The sequence below is a fragment of the Coloeus monedula genome (genome assembly GCF_965178545.1).
Source record: "Coloeus monedula genome assembly, chromosome: 2".
In the NCBI taxonomy this organism is placed as follows: domain Eukaryota; kingdom Metazoa; phylum Chordata; class Aves; order Passeriformes; family Corvidae; genus Coloeus; species Coloeus monedula.
This window is the reverse complement of record NC_138782.1, coordinates 32895474-32912934: the sequence shown is the minus strand read 5'-3', so window position 1 is coordinate 32912934 and position 17461 is coordinate 32895474. Positions and strand designations below refer to the sequence as shown.

Sequence of the window (17461 nt, the reverse complement as noted above, 5' to 3'; positions counted from 1 at the left end):
AAAATTTCAGTATTTTCATCATATTTGATCTCTTCTAAAGTCAGAACTTCAGCCAGCTTTATAGTACAGAGAACCTTAGAGCCATCCAGAAAAATCCTATGCTGTACAAAACCTCCCAGCATTTAATCCTTACAGGAAAAAAGGCTTCAGGCCTACATTTAATGATAAAATTACAGTACATCATTACCTCATTTCTCCTTGTATGAAACACACACAAAAAAGGGACAGGCCATGAAACAGGTTAGACTGGCTACCTGCATGAAAACATTTTTCATTTGTTCATCCCTCAGAATGTGGTAGATTGGGAAAGGTAGAAATATGGTACTCTAAAGTGCTTTCACACATCAGGATCTCACAGTCATTTTTGTCTATCCCAATCATTTGCAAGTAGGGGCAGATGTGATGCAGGGCACCTGCACCAAAGATACACATTTTCTGCATCTTCTTAAAACCCTAGATTGACTTTCCAGCAAAACAGAAATTATTCCAAGTTTCTCAAGTTCCTGCTAAGCTCCATAAACAGATGCCATCTTTACTTTCCAGAGAAGTTATCAGCCTGTAGGAGTCCAAGACCAGGAATCCCTCTCACCTTAATAGAGCTATATCTTGTTGCCTCTGGAACTGCCACAGGAGACAGGGTAGCTCAGTAGGACAGGCACTCTATTCTCTGCTCATTCCATACTTGGAAATCTCCTATTAAATAAAAACCCTCAAAAAAAAAAAGTATTTGACATAATTTCAGTCTTTAACCTTAACAAAAAAAAAAAAGAAAAAAAATCCAAACCAACAGAACTCAATGTTACTATTTTAAACTGATCTCTCTGCTTAGAAAAAAATCTATGATTTGGAGACCTTTTTCTCCTCTTTAAAAATATGGAGTAATAGAAATTTCCCTGTTCATTGTCTATGCCGTTCAGTTGAGCAATTTCTCTCTTTGTTGGTAAAAGATCTTTTTTTCTTTAGAGGGGGAAGAGAACATTTATGTAATAAAAATTACCCTCATCCCTAATAACTTTCAGTTTACCTTATAAGCAGCACACTCCTAACAGCTTCTAATCATATATGAAGATCTCTGGCCTTACAATTCAGGAAGCTGGAGGCTCACATTTGCCCCTTCAGTGGCAAAAGAAGGGCGTGTTCCCAATGAATGTCACAAACCAGGTAATACTCAAACACAGAGAGCAGAAGGAAAGAGCATAGCCAACACCTGTTTGTGATTAGATACTCCCAGATACCACTCTGGGAGCCAACTGTGCCATGACACAACCAGATTAATGTAATAGCCTACCCTGGAAGGATAAGGCTCCAGTCAGATTTATGACAGGAACTGATTTCTGCACCATGACACAGAAACCTGAAGTAGTGCTCCCATAGAGACTGTTGACAAGGACACCTTTCTGCACCTGCCAGCAGAACTTTGGTTTGACAGCAGTGATTCAAATGCAGACATTACTTCTCACAGCATTTCAGATTTCTACAGTCCTCTTCCTACCTCTATCTGAGGCTGTTGCCCCATCTGGTGGCTACTCAGAGGTTTTGTCAGAATTAGATGTTCACAGACTGCTGAAGTTACATTGCTGGACAAGAAGGAGAATGATACAACATCAAACCAATTTTAGTTTGGAAGGAAGCCCAACCATGAAGCTGAGCTCTACGATCAGCTTTAGGATTCGTTTAAACAAGAATCTGTAACACTGGGCATATCCAAGAATTTTTGAAATTTTATTTGGAATTACTTGCTGAGTAGGAGAGGTTACAGAGCCAACAGCCCTCCTCAAATTACCTCAAGCAAATTACAGCCCTCCTCAAATTACCTATTAAAAAGTAGTGGATACAGAACATCACTAACCACAAGTGAGACCACTGCTACCACACCCCAAATATAACTTCCAGAAACTGCCACTATTCATGACAAGAAGTTCTTGTGGCATCTTTGACCCCAGATGGTATAGCAGAAACATTTGGTTTTTTGAACAGTATTAAAGAAGAGCAGCACACACAACCAACACAAGATTTGGAGAGCCCTTTTAAGATCTATGACTAGCCAGTTATAGATTATATGACTAGCCACATGACTAACTGTGGTGAGCTGAGCATCTTCTGCTTCACCAACTTCAATGAAAGGGGCTCTTCCTAAGCATTACAGGAAGAAGGAAGAGTCACTATTGAACAAGCTAGTACAGACGACTTTTCCTAGTCTCAGTCTCACTTCCCTACCAAAGTAACTGACTGTGAAAGATACAGTAAGCAATTCACAACATTCCTGCAAGTATTAACACAGTTGCCTTAGAAGACAAGCTTGTACCTTTCCTCCGGACAATGAACTCAAATTTAGCTGGCACCAAAGTATCCAGGCTAATGTTAATGGCATTCAGTCCTGCCTCCTTCAGCCGGGGCAACAGTCTGGTTAAGTTGATCCCATTGGTTGTGACAGCAATGGTTTTCAGCCCTTCTAGCTTGTACAGTTGACCTAGGAAATAAAAAGTAAAAAGAACACTTTAAATAAGTAGTTAAACTATAAATTACACAGAAAACACAAAGCATTTGTGAAACAAAGGAAAAAATATCACTGAAGGTGTGAAGAAAATGTGGACACTTCAGTGCTTTGGCTTTCTTCCAGCTGTATTGGTTTAAGAGACCAATTTTAGCACAAATCCATTTCAAAAGGTATGAGAGCAGTTTATTGCAAGTGAAATTGGTGATACAGTTCTGTTTTATTAAAATGCACACTACTTTTGTTCTTCATTTCTTAGAGTTAATACCTACTTTATTGTTGGAAGGCAGCCTCTGATTTTGTGTACTTTCTTATTCTCATCGACCTTTGCAAGCTGAATTTTATGTTCTGCAATAATAATAAGCAGCAAGCCATCCCTTTCACAACTGACACCTGACCTAACTGTTTATTTAGCAACACTTATCCTACAATGCTTTACCAGAAACCAGTTCTAACCCAGAGGTAGCTGCCAGCAGTAGTGACTTTAAACTTCTGAAAAAAATACCATAAGCAGTCCCAACTAAACAGGAAAAGGTCAACATACTGGACTACTACAGAGAATCCAAGGCAACAACATCCAAAGGGACAAAACATTTGCACTTGACAACTGAGATATTTCCATTACCAGTGGTAGCCCGGCCAACTGGAGAGTGCTTACGCAAGACACTAAAAAATGGCTAACAAAAGAAAACAGCATAAGAAACAGTTAATATAATGAGATTAAGATTTAAAAAAGAGCTGCCTCCTCATAAGCCAAATGCAGAAATCCTCAGCATACCAGATCTCCAGAGATCAAGCCTTCAAACCTCCAGTTATCAGTACAATAACAAATAAGAACAAAACCCTCATAAACAACTTGCAGAAGCAGAGCCACAGCAAAGTAATTTACTTTGGTTTTTCCTCCCTCCCTCATAGCCTCCACCCTAATTATTTAAGAAATATTTGAAGAACCCGTACTCTTGAGGCAGCTGTAATTACAACACAACTATTTCATAGTCCCTTCTTCCCTTGCTATTTTACCTCTATTTGTTCATGTTGATAAGAGCTTTATTTCTGATTTATCTCATTTCCCAGCTCTTTTCAAAATATTCACCCTAAACTGAGTCCAGAATGCTGGAATGGGTCAAGCTAGGTCACAGCAAAGATGCTGAAGTTTACAGCAGCAGCATTTTGCAACATGATTAAGAGCTCCATAAAGACATGAGGTTGTAGGGAAAGAGCAATCTTTACTAAGAGAGGTTTTTTCCTGGCCTTCACCTCTCAAAACCCTCCTAAATGACTAAGAAAAACCTCTTTCTAGAGGATAAGTGCTACTGGCTCAATTTTGCCAAAGATTACTTAACACTAACTATCACTAGAGGTCTAATCTTCGTGAGAATAAAGGATACACACTGCAGCCAGAGGATACTTTAGGAACATCACTACTTTTATTTACAGCCTCAGAACACACAAAATGCTGAACACCTCAGAACAACTGAGAAAGAGAGTCTAGGTGCCATACAGGCTTCATTGCTAGAAATGTAAAATGAATAAAGGTATTGAATAAAACTAATGTCATTCTGCAGCCCAAAATGGAAAATTTTTTAAAAAGTAGCACCAGATGATTAGGTCAGTACAGGTAGCAGATGATGTCCATACATAATTTTCCTCATGAGACAGAGCAAGATACAGGATGAGGCACTGGAAATACACTAATACATGGAATCACCTGTAGTAACAAATTGGACAGTAGACAACTGAGAAATTAGAGATGGAGGCTTAACACTAACACCAACAAGCTAAAAAGGACCAGTCAGAATACTCTACCAAGTGTAACCTTCACAGTGTCTTGGTTTCTTGGCTTGTTGACCTCTAAATCCAAAAGGGATTAAAGACTTCATAACTTTGTAACTCTCCTTGTACCTGCATTAAATCTGCTTGCTTTAGCACCAATCAGCACAAGCAAAGGCAACTGACAAAAACTATCAAGTAAAAAAGGAAACACAACAGATGTTGTAAGTCCATAGCACGAAGCTAGAACTTGTATGTCAAACTTGAGCCATGAAGTGAACCATTTCACATGTACCTTTTCCTTTAGGATCAGGAGCATCTTCTTAAATAGACAATTTTCTTACATATTCTCCTCCAATCATTTCCTTAACTGTATTTCTCCCGACTGAGTCCAGAAAAGGTGTGTATATTTCCTAACACATCAACTAACAAGTCTACCCTACACCACTTCTCTCTTGAAATGGGTATGTTGCTACAAAAAGTCATCCAATAGTCCATCCTCCACCCCTTGGGAAATGATCTTGTCAGTGCAGATGTGTACTCCTCAGACTACTAATAATAAACAGCTATCACAGAGTTTATATCCGGTGCTTATTTAAACTTTGAGTATCTCAAAGGAGATGGATTCTACATTCCACTATCAGCTGCTTCAGAAAAGTCTCAAACATATGTTTTCAGCAGTACTCAGGACATAATTTAGCTTTCAGCAAGTGTTAGATGCTGACTCATAGTTTATGTACGTGCATCTGTTAAAAGATTTAAAATAATCTAAAGACCTGTAGAAGGTCTCTGAATAGCATGGTCTCCTACAATAGCTTCAAATCACATTTGTTCATTGAAACAACTAAAAAACTTGAATTTGAGTATTAAAAAAATTTGGTAACAGAAATCTAGCATTAACATCTTTGAGCTTTACTGGCATTTCACAGATCATTTATGGTTTGGAGAAAGGGTGGCTAAAAATAAACCTAGCTTAAACCTCAACCCATTTCAGCACCTGAGATATTGTAGCCAGCTTCTCTAAAACCATCTAGATAACCAGACTAACTCTATCCCAGACCAAACCAGTACATTATGCTAAGACAGCTTCAATAAAGGTGCTTTACTCAAATTCTGCAGAAGACATTTTTGGGCTTGATTTTCCTTCAATGAGTTTTCCCATAGCTATTACACTGAGCTATTTAGTTTTGAGTCTCTTATCTTGATCCCAGACTGGGGCACCATAGAGTAATACCAAAGTCTCAGAAAACAGGAAGTGCTTGTAGACCTAATTCAACAATTTTCAACATACCTTAAAAAAACCCAGCCAGACTAATACAAGTCCACAACAGAATGAACTAATACAACAGGACAAACATCTGAACATCCCTTACCTTCACCCCAAGATCACTATTGTTATCCATTAATACGATCACTATGAATCTGTCAAAGTTCAGCTGTCAACAGGAACACGGGCAGAATAATGAAAACCCAGTGGTTCAAAAAGATCCATTTCTCTCTTTCAGGCACAAAAATAAACCTTTGAGAATTCTATCGTTAGAGTAAAGCAAAACAAAAAGATGTCTATCCTTCTAGTACCAATACTTCTGGATTGCAGCAATATGATAATGCAAATTGCCATGACCTGACTACTCCACTTAGACTATCAACATCAGAACGGCTGTGTTGAGTATAAGCCATCAGCAGCTACCACTGACAAATAAAAAAGGTGCCTACAATACTCCAGAAAAGGAAGTTTTGCACTGAACTGATGGTTGATTTCAACTCATTTTCATGCCAATACTATATGCTGAGCTGCAAAGCTTTATTGTATTTTAAATTGCAACCTAATTTATAAATCTAGTTCCCTTTTACAGGAGCCAATAATTATACCTATTACCATTGGAAAAAATCTAATATCTTGCAAGAAATGTGTCTCTTGAAAGGCATATAGCTCCCTCAATACTAAAACAACCCCAAACCCATCATGCATGGGCAAAATGTTCTAGATAATGATATTTCAGAGTACCAAAATGTTAGTGCCATTTCAGAACTCTTCACAATCAAAGTTTGAGGTGACACACCCCAGCTCAGTCCAGTCACAGCTTTTCCAGCTATAAACAGGTCAGTTGTACAAACTACAACAGCTCCTCTGCTTCCTCTGGAAGGTCGTCTTCTTTGGAAAAGGTCTTCCAAATCCTGAACAAAACAGAGCAGAGGCAGAGACCAACTGTTTTCTACACAAAAGCTCACTGCATTGGTAGGCAACCTCCCTTCTTTCAAGACCTTCATCTTCCACATAAACCCCTTCTTATCTTCAGTACTTAGAAGAGTGTATGTCCAGAAACAGACAAGTCCAATTGTCTACAATACACCAAAGTGCACCCCCCTACACAGCCTTAATCTATACATTGACACTACACAGATCTACTGCAATTTTCTTAACATACGAGACTTTGGACAGAGGAAAAAAAGCACCTGATTCAAGAGAAAAGACCCAGGAAGAGTAATTTAACACAATACCTATCAAAGCAGATAGACTTCTAAAATTTACCCAGTAATTTACCTTTCATTGAAGTAATAGTCTTCATCAATAACTGTAAAAACAGTTTTTTTTCACCATTCCTTATTAAACACAAGCAAGTGACATCTGTTATCAAGGTAGCAAAACAAAACCACAAAAAAACTTCACACTCCTAAAACATCAAAGAGAAAATTTGTTTTGTTTGTAAGCACGTATCACTTGTTCTTCCCCAGTGAGGTCCTGGTCGTGTAAGTTCTTGATTTTTCACCCTCAGGCTGCATTATTGCAAGTTACTGTAGCCAGATGTTGAATATGAAAACAATGCTAAGTTCAGCTGGTATAATATAAAGACACGGAAGTTCCATCCAAGCAACAGAGTAGAACTGGAAATTTTCTGAAAGGTATCTTGCATTTCACAATGTTGGGGAAAAAACACCATGATTAAATGTGTAAGTATTCTTCTGGTTGCCAGACTGTGTCAGTAGGTATCTGTAAGTGCAGTTCTTGGATCGACGTGTACCAAGTCATTCTGAAACACTCTGTACTGATTTGGAACTCACCCACAATATCCACCACATCGGGACGGATAAGCGGCTCTCCACCTGTTAGTCGGATCTTCTCCACACCTTCTTTCACAAACAGTCTGGCTAAGGTGATTATCTCCTGGGCAGTCAGTAGCTCTGATTTTGGAGTCAGCTGAACACCTTCCTCAGGCATACAGTACTGACCTGAAACAAAGATTACACAAATACATGGGGGAAAAAATAACCAGCAGCAATTAATCTAATATTGATGGGGAAAATGCACCAAGGGCAGCTGTCTTTAATGAATGTCAAATGACACCAATTGTGCAAAAATTTTACAATCTCTTAACAATTTCCTGGTTTCCTTCAGAGAAAAACCCAAGACTAATTTGATGTGCCTCAAAATTACAATGGATCCACTTTGAAGAAAAAGAGGATCTTACTTCTATCTAACCTGCATTCAAACAGAGACACCAAGTTCAACCAGCAAGCCCTGGGACATCAGCACAGACTTTGCAGACGTAATTGTGGGAATGCCCAGGTATGAGCTCTCCTGCTTACAGAGACTTTGGGCACACAAGCACCATTATCCAAACCACATCAAGTCTGATAAAAGATCTGTCACTTCCTGTCTCTGGCAGGTCCCTAGGCTTGCTCTTTGCTCCCCATCCCATCAGTAGCTCAGCTCTAATTAGTCTCTATCTGTCCTTTATTGTTACTTTGTGAAGACAAGAAACAGCACAGCACCAGCACAGCAATAACACCCTAACCCAAACCTTGGCATTTGCCAAGAATGTGCAGAGGAGTCTTGTGCAAGGAACCAGCAGACACTTACACCTGAGGTTGCATTTCTCAGTCAACGAAATTCGCAAGTAATTGTGCTGCCGCCCAAAGCTGTCTGTCAAAAAAGCAGAGAATGGAGCAGCATGTTCCAGTACAAAGCGTTCTCTTCCTGAGCTTTGTAATTCCTGTAACAAAAACAAGCAAGTGTCAAATATTTGAATAGTTACCCTGTCAACTTGCTGTATAAATATCAACTTTGAACTGAACTGATAATTATTATTCCATTCCTCCCCACATAGACAGCTGCCCAAGGAAAACCATCATCAAAACCGGCCATTTATTGATTAAGTTTCATACCCTACACAATTCCATTTCTACAATTCTCCCTGTGCATTTTAAGATACCTGTCTTTGTCACACGTGCTTCAGGCTTTTTGTGCAGAATAGAAGGTGTTTTTGCTCAACTGTCTCTTCCCAGAATCAATGATGCAGTATCATGTACGCTCACTACAGCCCTTGGGTAAATGAAATTACAGAGAAGGGGCCCTTCCTCCACTTCAGCACAAGCGAACCAGTTGATGAAACACTGCATCTCTGCTTATGCTCCTACCATATTCCATGTGCAATATTAACATCTTCTTAATAGCAAAACTGAATTATTGCTACATACAATTCTGTTTCATGATGTGTATTCCAAAAAGATTTCCAACAAAGTCTTCCTGCCTAAACCCATATAAGACAATACTTCCAAAAGGCTTATCTCAGTTAAAAGATGACAAATAATGCAGGGCAGACGACAAATAACACAGGATGGAACTGGAAGAGAAATGTGTGATTCTGAACACCTGTTCAAACTGAATAAAAAAGATCAGAATTTAAAAAATTTCTTTATTAACTGTAATGAAGTGAGTATTACAAGTGATTTCTACTTACAATTTTGGGGTTTTTTTAAAGCACAATGTATGAATATTTGCCCTCTAGAATGAGGGCATAAGAAGGATGAGGACCTACTGGAGCAAGACCAGATGGGGCCACACAGCTGCTCAGATGGCTGGAGCACCTCTCCTAAGAATACAGGCTGAGAGAATTGGATTTGTTCAGCCTGGGGAGGAGATGGCTTTGGGGAGACATTATAACACTTTCCAGTACCTAAATGGGACTACAGGAGAGCTGGAGAGGGACTTCTTACAAGGGCCTGTAGTGATAGGACAAAGGGGAATGGTTTTAAACTGAAAAACAGTAGATTTAGATATTAGGAAGAAATTCTTTACAGTGAGGGTGGTGAGGCACTGGAACAGGCTTCCCAGAGAAGTTGTGGATGCCCCATCCCTGGAAGTGTTGGATAGGCTTTGAGCAAGCTGGTCTAGCACAAGGTGTCCCTGCCCATGACAGGGGGTTTGAACTAGATGATATCTAAAGGCCCCTTCCAACCCAAACCATTCTATGCTTCTATGAACACATTACGTATCAAAATAAATACCCCAAATAGTAGCTGCAAACGAATACAGTTCAAGTTTATACCAAGTAACTTAAAAATATCAGTACCATCAGTGCCAGAACTGTTGATTATAGCAAGGTCTAAATGCAGGGAGTCCCACTGCCTTTAGCCCATGAATTTCAAATTACAATGTTATAGCTCTATTTTTCTATACCTGTAAAGCATAGCTGAAACCACTCTGCTGCTTTTGGAAAATATTTTGATACCTCAAGTGAAACTTACAGTAACTGAATCAACTCTTATCACAGTACTGCAGAAAAGCAAGAGTTTACCAACATACTTTTATCAGCTGGTGGATACTTGGTTCAGGCACTACGTACAAACATCCACAAACAACATAATTCAAACTCTTTTAAGTATTTTCATCTATTATATCAGACTTAAATTAACGTTTTATAGGAGGTCAGTTTGGTAACTCATGAATGAGGCCAGCTGCCTAGCATCACAAAATAAACCAGAGAAAACAAAATAACTAAGGGAACCACCTTCACTGAGTCCTTGTTTGTTAACCACATACAGATATTTAACAGACAGCCATCGAAACCAGGACAAAACTAAAGGATTCCTGGACACACAGTGAATTTCATATCTAGTGAAAAGTAAAAACCATTTCTGTATACATGGTGTTCACAAAGTTCAAGTGTGTGTGTGTGTGAATCAGCTGCAGAATTGTGCCTCAAGTTGAAATTGTGCTAACTAGTCTTGATAGGCTGCAGCAGGCAAAGGATTAAATAAAGTTTTGACATAAATTTAAGATGTAGAATGAGGAACCAGACAAAATGACACATCAGTGGGTATTTAAACTGCTTACCTAAGCAAAAGCCATGACTCACATCTAGTGAAAACCAGATCTGTGAAATCTCCGGACATACTAAAATCAGCATGTATGGGACGATGCCACAGCCATCAGCTCCCTGGATCTGGTCATCACTAGTAACCAAAGGAGCTAATCCTGCACAGGATTTCCACAGAGCCCTTGCAAGAAATCTAGAAACGATCAGCTAGAGTGTTGAACCACCCAGGTATGCTTCCTCAAAACGTTTTATTCTGAAAACATTTGTAAGAAACATTTGTGGATGGGTGGAAGCCACAGAGGGCCCTCAGTGATCAAATCAGCCCGACAGCAAAGGTTATCTGGGGAGAGACACAACTTCAGCCACCAGCAGACGCAGCAATTTTGTTTCCAGCTGTGCTAACACTATGCTGCTGCTAAACTTAAAAGCAGGAGCAGACGTTCTTGGCAGCACAGTCTTTTCACTAACCTTTAAACAATCCACTGCACTTGATCCGAACAGCTCTGTGGTAAGATAAGAACATCTCTAAGAACATTCATAGCAGTGAGGAGCTAGAGAAGATAAAGGAGATACAAAGAGGCTGTTTCAAAGCCCAGAAAACATCTGTTTACCCCTGATAAAACTGCAGTAGTAGTTTTCACGGAATTGTTTTTCTGCCTGGAGAAAGCAATCCCTTTCAGTTTCAGGGGCCACAACAGCAGAGGCATATGGGTGCAAGGCCAGCCCTCCCGAGACCTGGCCTTCCCTTCCAGCGGCACCAAAAGAGTCTCTGGCAACCACTCTGCAGCCACACCCGCTGCTCACACACGTTCTTTCACCTCCACTTTCTCCAGCATGCAGAACAAGTCATCTGGTTTTAAACACCCCGGGAAAATGCTCCAGCCTAGGGCTGTGCGGGTTGCTGTTGATCTCTGCACAGCTTTAGTTTCCCAAAAAAATCCCAAGTTGGGAATTCCTTGCTTTGATAGAAATGCTGGCTCTGTTCCACTTATTCTAAATGTTTCTCCGAATACAAGCCAGGTTAACTCAAAGAGCCCAGGTAAATATCCAGACTTCATTTCTGCTTCTTCCCCAGTTAGAAAACTCACCCCTGAACAGACTAAATCTAAGGATATTTTAAATCTGCCAAACTCAGAAAAAACACAGCACAATAGTGTTTTTTCTTGAAAATCATGCTGCCTTCTGACCTGGTTGGATACCTGATTTTCTCCTTCCTATTATTTTGGAAATGTATTCACATTTGAGAGGGAAAGCACTCCCAGGTTCATTAAAATTATCTGAGGCTCTCTTGTGGGAGCCCTCCTCTCCTGTTTCTTTCTCAGTAACTCTTTTTTGCATCTTTTTCAGGATCAGGCTTCCTTACCACTCCACTTAAAAACAGAACAGTGCAAACCTCCTGCCTCCTGGTTTTAGAGTGTGCATTACAGGGAAAGAAAGAAGGGAAAAGTTGTCCTCCCCGAAAGAAAGGTGGGGGCAAGTGAGGGAGACTTTAATGCTTTTATGCAATGCAGGACAAAACTGCATACTTTCAAAGACAGCAATATCCTGTTTTCAGGAAGGAGCCACCACTGGAGCGGGACACAGGAGACCAGTTCTGTTGCTGGTCTGTCATCCATCTACATGGCTGGTACAGGTAAGGTAGCTAAAGTAAGGGGAATAACACTGCCCTTCATTAATTACTCTTAAGCGAACTGTCAAGAAGCAGCATTAAAAGACCAGGCACTCAGCAAGAAATTGTTGTCAATAAACTTTAAAGTTTCTACTGGAAACAACTAATTCTTGCTGCAAAGTAGTGGGTTTTAGAACAGGGAAAAGAAAAATGTTTCACACAGCCACTAGAACTTCTTTCAATCATTTTCTTTTTGTGTACAGAAATGGGTTTTTCTGGGAGGGAAGAATGATGGGAGACGGAATTTTTAAGCTATTCAGTTTCTGACCAATTAGATTTCAGCACAGAGGAATTAGAAAATACCCATCAGTACCATCAGCTTGAACTCCAGCAGAAGGGGATCCTGTACTACCAAAACTGCCACTGTACCCAGCACCAACTCATATTTTTATCAATACCACAGGAAAGGCCAATTATCAGAGATGAAAACTCAGCTGCCTTCCCGGTAACTCAGGGCAAGGATGAAGCACTCTCTCAGATTGCTGTGTAAGAAGGATTTTCTCAAGGGGAAGAATAGGTTGAGGTTGAACCGCATCACTTTGTGAGAACTACTGGAACAGAAAGACAGCAAAAGCCTGCTACAGTTCCCAGGCTACAGGGAAAGGGTTATTAGTTCCCTGAAGTGGGAAAAGGTGAATGGTTGCTGGTATTTTAACATATCAATGCCCAATCCCAAGACTTTTTCACTCAAAAGGGATGGCTATAACCCACAAGTCCCCACTCCCCACTCTCCATAGTTGACAGGAGACACTTCTGCACATTGGAGGAGTATGCCCTGTCACACAGTGTGCTTTATCTGATCCGTGAAAAAAACAGGTTCATCCTCTGGGCTGTCAATCACATGTTCTATACTAGTACTGAAAGAATGAGAGCTTAGATGACTGCACCTAGCAGCTACATTTTGACAAGCTGTCAACCCTTCAGACCTGACAATTCACCTGTGATTTCCAGGAGAACTCGTCTAACAATGCAGCAAAATTGGAAGCTGTCAGCAGAGGTATCAATAACCACCAGGAACACCACAAACTGACGGATACTAGAAAAGCTCAGTTAAACACAAGGGGGCAGACGACAGAACTTTTACCTACTAATCAAGCTGAAGATCAAGTACTATTCTTGCTGTACTCTTCCACCTTCACTTCATCCCCTGTGATATTTGTGCACTAGGAAACAGTAAAGCTTGCAGACACTTCTGTACAGACCTCAGGGACAAGGACAACCTGCGCACCCATGGCACTGTTAGTGCTGCTCCTGCACCCACTGGCTCATCAAGCTCCTGCAGTCTTGCTGGGTTTGTGCACAGCACTGCTGTCTCAGTGTAGTACCTAACACTGCTGCAGCATCACACACACAACTCAGCAAAAGCTCTTCTCTTCCATGCCTCACCTTTAGTGTCTGAGTCTGTAGGGAAGTGGTGACATAATGTCCTTGGTTCAACCTGGAAATCAGACAACCGCAGAGGCTGAAATGGGCCTAAGCAGGCCAAGTGCCAGAATGAGGTCTGAGCTGAGAAGTCCAAGACAAATGTTTTTGTGAGGGCTCAGCAGCTGCTGCCCAACAGCTGACCCCAAACAGCAGGCTACACTTGTGGGTACTGGCACAGAGAGCACTGCCCAGGGACTGCTACCGGCCGCCCACAAAACAGAGAGGCAGCACACAGAGAGTTTCAGACACGACTGGCTGAGAATTAGGGCCATATGAGGTCTTTCTGGGAAAACCGGGCTCTCCACTTTATCCCAGCACTGAAGGCTTCACTGTGGCCATAGAAATTTTCAGGAGGTTGTGTTCGGATTACAGGATCTACAAGAGCACATGGAGAAAGATGAAGTGAAACTTTGTATCAAGACCCTTACTGGACGTGATACATCTAGAGCAGAATTTTTAAAAATATGCTGATTTCCAGTTTTTTAGTAGAAATAGGTCATCCTACATGATCGTTTTAATTCAAGAATACAATCTGGACATATATTATCATGGATACAAGATGGTAGGATGGCATCAAACTGTTAACTCTTAATTAGTAAAAAAAAAAAATCCAAATAAGTGCTTGGAAACAACCAAACAAATGTGAAAATGCTGCTTTCAGAGTGCCTGTTGCTACGTGCCCTGTTCTAGTCTTAGAAAAAGGAACTCCACTCTGTGCACATCTCTGAGACTGACAAGTGTACCTTAAAAACCAAGATATAAACAAGTAAATTGTTCACCACACACTGTCAGTACAGCAGCTGTACTGACCCCACTGCCTGCAACCTAACCTAAAGACTTACAACGGATGGCTTTGGACACAGCCTCCTAGTTGTCTCTTGAAGCTCCTAAGTTACAGAATTCTTCCTTCCATAGCTATAATGACCATTTTAAAGGGGACTGAAATATAGCCTAGTGCTCTCTTCTCCCCTTTGCACACACCCCCTCCCCGAATTCTCAGGAAACTAATTAGAACCCATGATTACTTGCAGCTCCAGCACAGAAGACAGTCAAGCAGTATTCACAACTGTTTTGAATGTTTGAATGTTCTCTCGTTTGAAAGCACATTTCACTGTCCCCTATGGCTGTTAACGCTAATTGCTCCTCTCTACACATCAATCCCAGGAGATTGAGAACAGAAAGGAGCAACGAGTATATTACCACTGTAAGTTGCTAAGTTTGCAGTGCCTTTGTTTTTACACCACCTTGCTTCTCAAGCCTCACGGGATATGAGCCGTGCCCTGGCACACTTCTCATGTTTACTATTTACTATGCCACAAATGCATACTTCCCATCCCATTCTTCCAGCTACCGTGGTGTTTTGCCCCTTAGGGAGGTAGGGCTTTCAGATGGATGTTGTAATCAAGCTCTCTCAAAAGTATTCCTGAATGTTTGTTCAAGGTACCCAACGTATAGAAAATAGTGAAAAGTAATTCTGATCAGAATTTAAAAAAATGTTCATGGCCTAGGAAAACAAACAAACAATACAAATTCAATAACCTTTCTATTTTTCTGAGTCAAGTAAACATTCAATAAAGCAACGCACAAATCCATTTGGTTTCCTGTAAATAAGTAAGTGGCAGTGAATGCATTCAATTCTGGTGACATGGAGTCTGTAACTAGTAGCTTTAGCTTATTTTCTCTTTGTTAAAGCCAGCCGTGCAATTGCAAGTAACTCAATAAATCATGTCCCAGCTGGGATTGCTCTGTGTGCCATGCCCTCCTTCTGCCACAGTTACAGAACCTTTGCCTTTCCACGCCGCTTTTTCGCCTGCATTTGGACACCAAGAGCCCGAATCCACCCGAGGGACCGAAAGTTAAACAGGGAGAAGCCGTATCAGGGCAACACCTGTGTTCACTTCGCGCCAGCCCCAGAACAGGTTCAGTGCGAAGCTCGCTTGACCATCGGAGCACAACCACCGAAAGCTGCCAAACCACTCGGGTTTTGACCCAGGCTGATCAAAGAGCGTTGTGTAATCTCTCTTTGGCTGGGCAGGAGCACAGGACCGGCTCGGTCCATGATACGGAGTGTCCCACGTACCACCAAAGTAAGGGTGACATTTCAACAAAGGGAGGACAAAGAATTGTGTATTACTACATGTTTTGTTGACTCTTCCCCCTATATAGAACCAGGTCATGTGCCCAGGTCATGGGCACAAACCACCGGTCCGTCCAGGACAGGTTGCAAAATTCCACGGACAGGTTGCATTTCTGTGGAACGCGCTGGCAGCCCCCGCCCGCGGTGCCCAAGCCCCCCGGTCACCCCGCCAGGCGCTGCCACCGCTACCAGAGCGCCCCTCCACGAAATACATCTTCTTACGGACGAGGCACCGGCCCGGCACTCGAACTCCCCAACGCGACCTCCGGCGGCCCCGCGCCCTCAGCTCCCAGCGCCCCCCGCCCGCCGCCGGCCCCGCGCCCTCCCCGCCCCGCGGCCCCGCCGGCGCCCCCTCACCTGCGCCGCGGCCCTGGCGCGCGCCCCGGAGCTGCAGGCGCGGCGCGAGGCCGCCCCGCGCGCCCCCCGCAGGAGCCGCCCCCACGCCGCCGCCGCCATGCGGCTGCCCTGCCCCGGCGCGCGGGGGGCGCTGCTGCCGGCCCCGCGCCGTCACGCGGGGAGGGCGGAGGGGGGCGGCCAATCGGAGCGGCGGCCGGCGGCAGGCGCCGCGCTGCACGCCGGGAGTTGTAGTCCGCTCCGCTCAGGGGAGCGGGCCGAAGGACGGAGGGACGTTTCCCAAAGGTCCTTCACCACCGCTGTATGCTGCCGGGACAGCGGTCTCGGGCAGTTCACAGAGTCGCGGAATATCCTGAGTTGAAAGGGACCCACAGGGATCATCGAGTCTACCTCTTAGCCATGCGTAGGACCATCCCCAAGAGTCACCCCACGTGCCCAAGAGTATTGTCCAAACGCTTCTTGAATCCAGGCAGGCTTGGTGCCATGACCACTTATCTTGGGAGCCTTTTCCAGTGCCCAGCCACCCTCTGGGTGAAGGACCTTTTTCTGATATCCAGCCTAAACCTCCCCTGACACAGTTTAATGCCATTCCCTTGGATCCTGTCACTGGTCACCAGAGCAGAGATCAGTGCCTGCCCCACTGCTTCTCTGCTTCCCCTCACGAGGAAGGTGTAGACTGTGATGAGGTCGCCCCTTAGTCTCCTCCAGGCTGATCAGACCAAGTGACCTCAGCCGTGATGCCCGAAAGATAGGCTAGAAATAAATCCCCATAGACCGGCGCCTATAGAGCAGGTATTTGTTTATTGCAGCGCTGGTGGTGAGGGGGTTTTTCCTCCTAACTCGCCTGCCTTTGTCAAGCACTGTGGTATATTTATACAGTAAATTTTGCTTAATGTTGCTATGTCATTACAACATCATCACATATGCGCAGGAACTAATTTATGTAGCATGATCTCATGGTTATTAGATAATTCTTTGCACTGTGCTTGCGCTTCCCCAATTCGGGGGTGTTCAGGGGTCTTTGAAGGCTTCTAAAGTCTTCCTCACACTTGATCTTTTCAACTTTGTCTTCGAGGCATGCGTAGTTATGGTGCTCCTTGGTCCATCTGGTCTTAACTGGCCTAAATTCTTTGTTTTGTGTCTAATTGGCTTTGCACTTGCCAATTTCTCATTAGTACTACACTTATCTACCTCTAAAACTATACACCTGGCAAGCTGGTTTTCTTTTCTCTCTCTCTTTTTGTCTATTTTGCATTTAAGCAACTAGTTAACTATATATATATATATATATAAAACTATATATTATATATATATATAACTATATATAGCCATTACATTGTATAAAAAAAGTTATTCATATCAGGTTATATAGATATCAAAAGTTATGATTCAGGTTATAAAAGCATCAGGTTATATCGGTATAGAAGTTATGATCCAGGCTATATAAGTATAGAAGGCTATGATTCAGGTTATATTGATATTCTTCAGGTTATATTGATAAAAAGTAATGA

The 17461-nt window shown here is 42.2% G+C and overlaps 1 protein-coding gene across 1 annotated transcript in view; it reads right to left on the bottom strand.

The window, feature by feature from the left end:
- Positions 1-16081, bottom strand: part of MOCS1 (molybdenum cofactor synthesis 1) — a 30799-nt gene extending 14718 nt beyond the window's left edge. The window contains 4 exon segments of the mRNA XM_082303077.1: positions 2306-2470; positions 7328-7495; positions 8127-8259; positions 15954-16081. Coding sequence (XP_082159203.1) covers positions 2306-2470; positions 7328-7495; positions 8127-8259; positions 15954-16052 — 565 coding nt within the window. The 5' untranslated portion in view covers positions 16053-16081.
- Positions 16082-17461: the final 1380 nt, after the last annotated feature.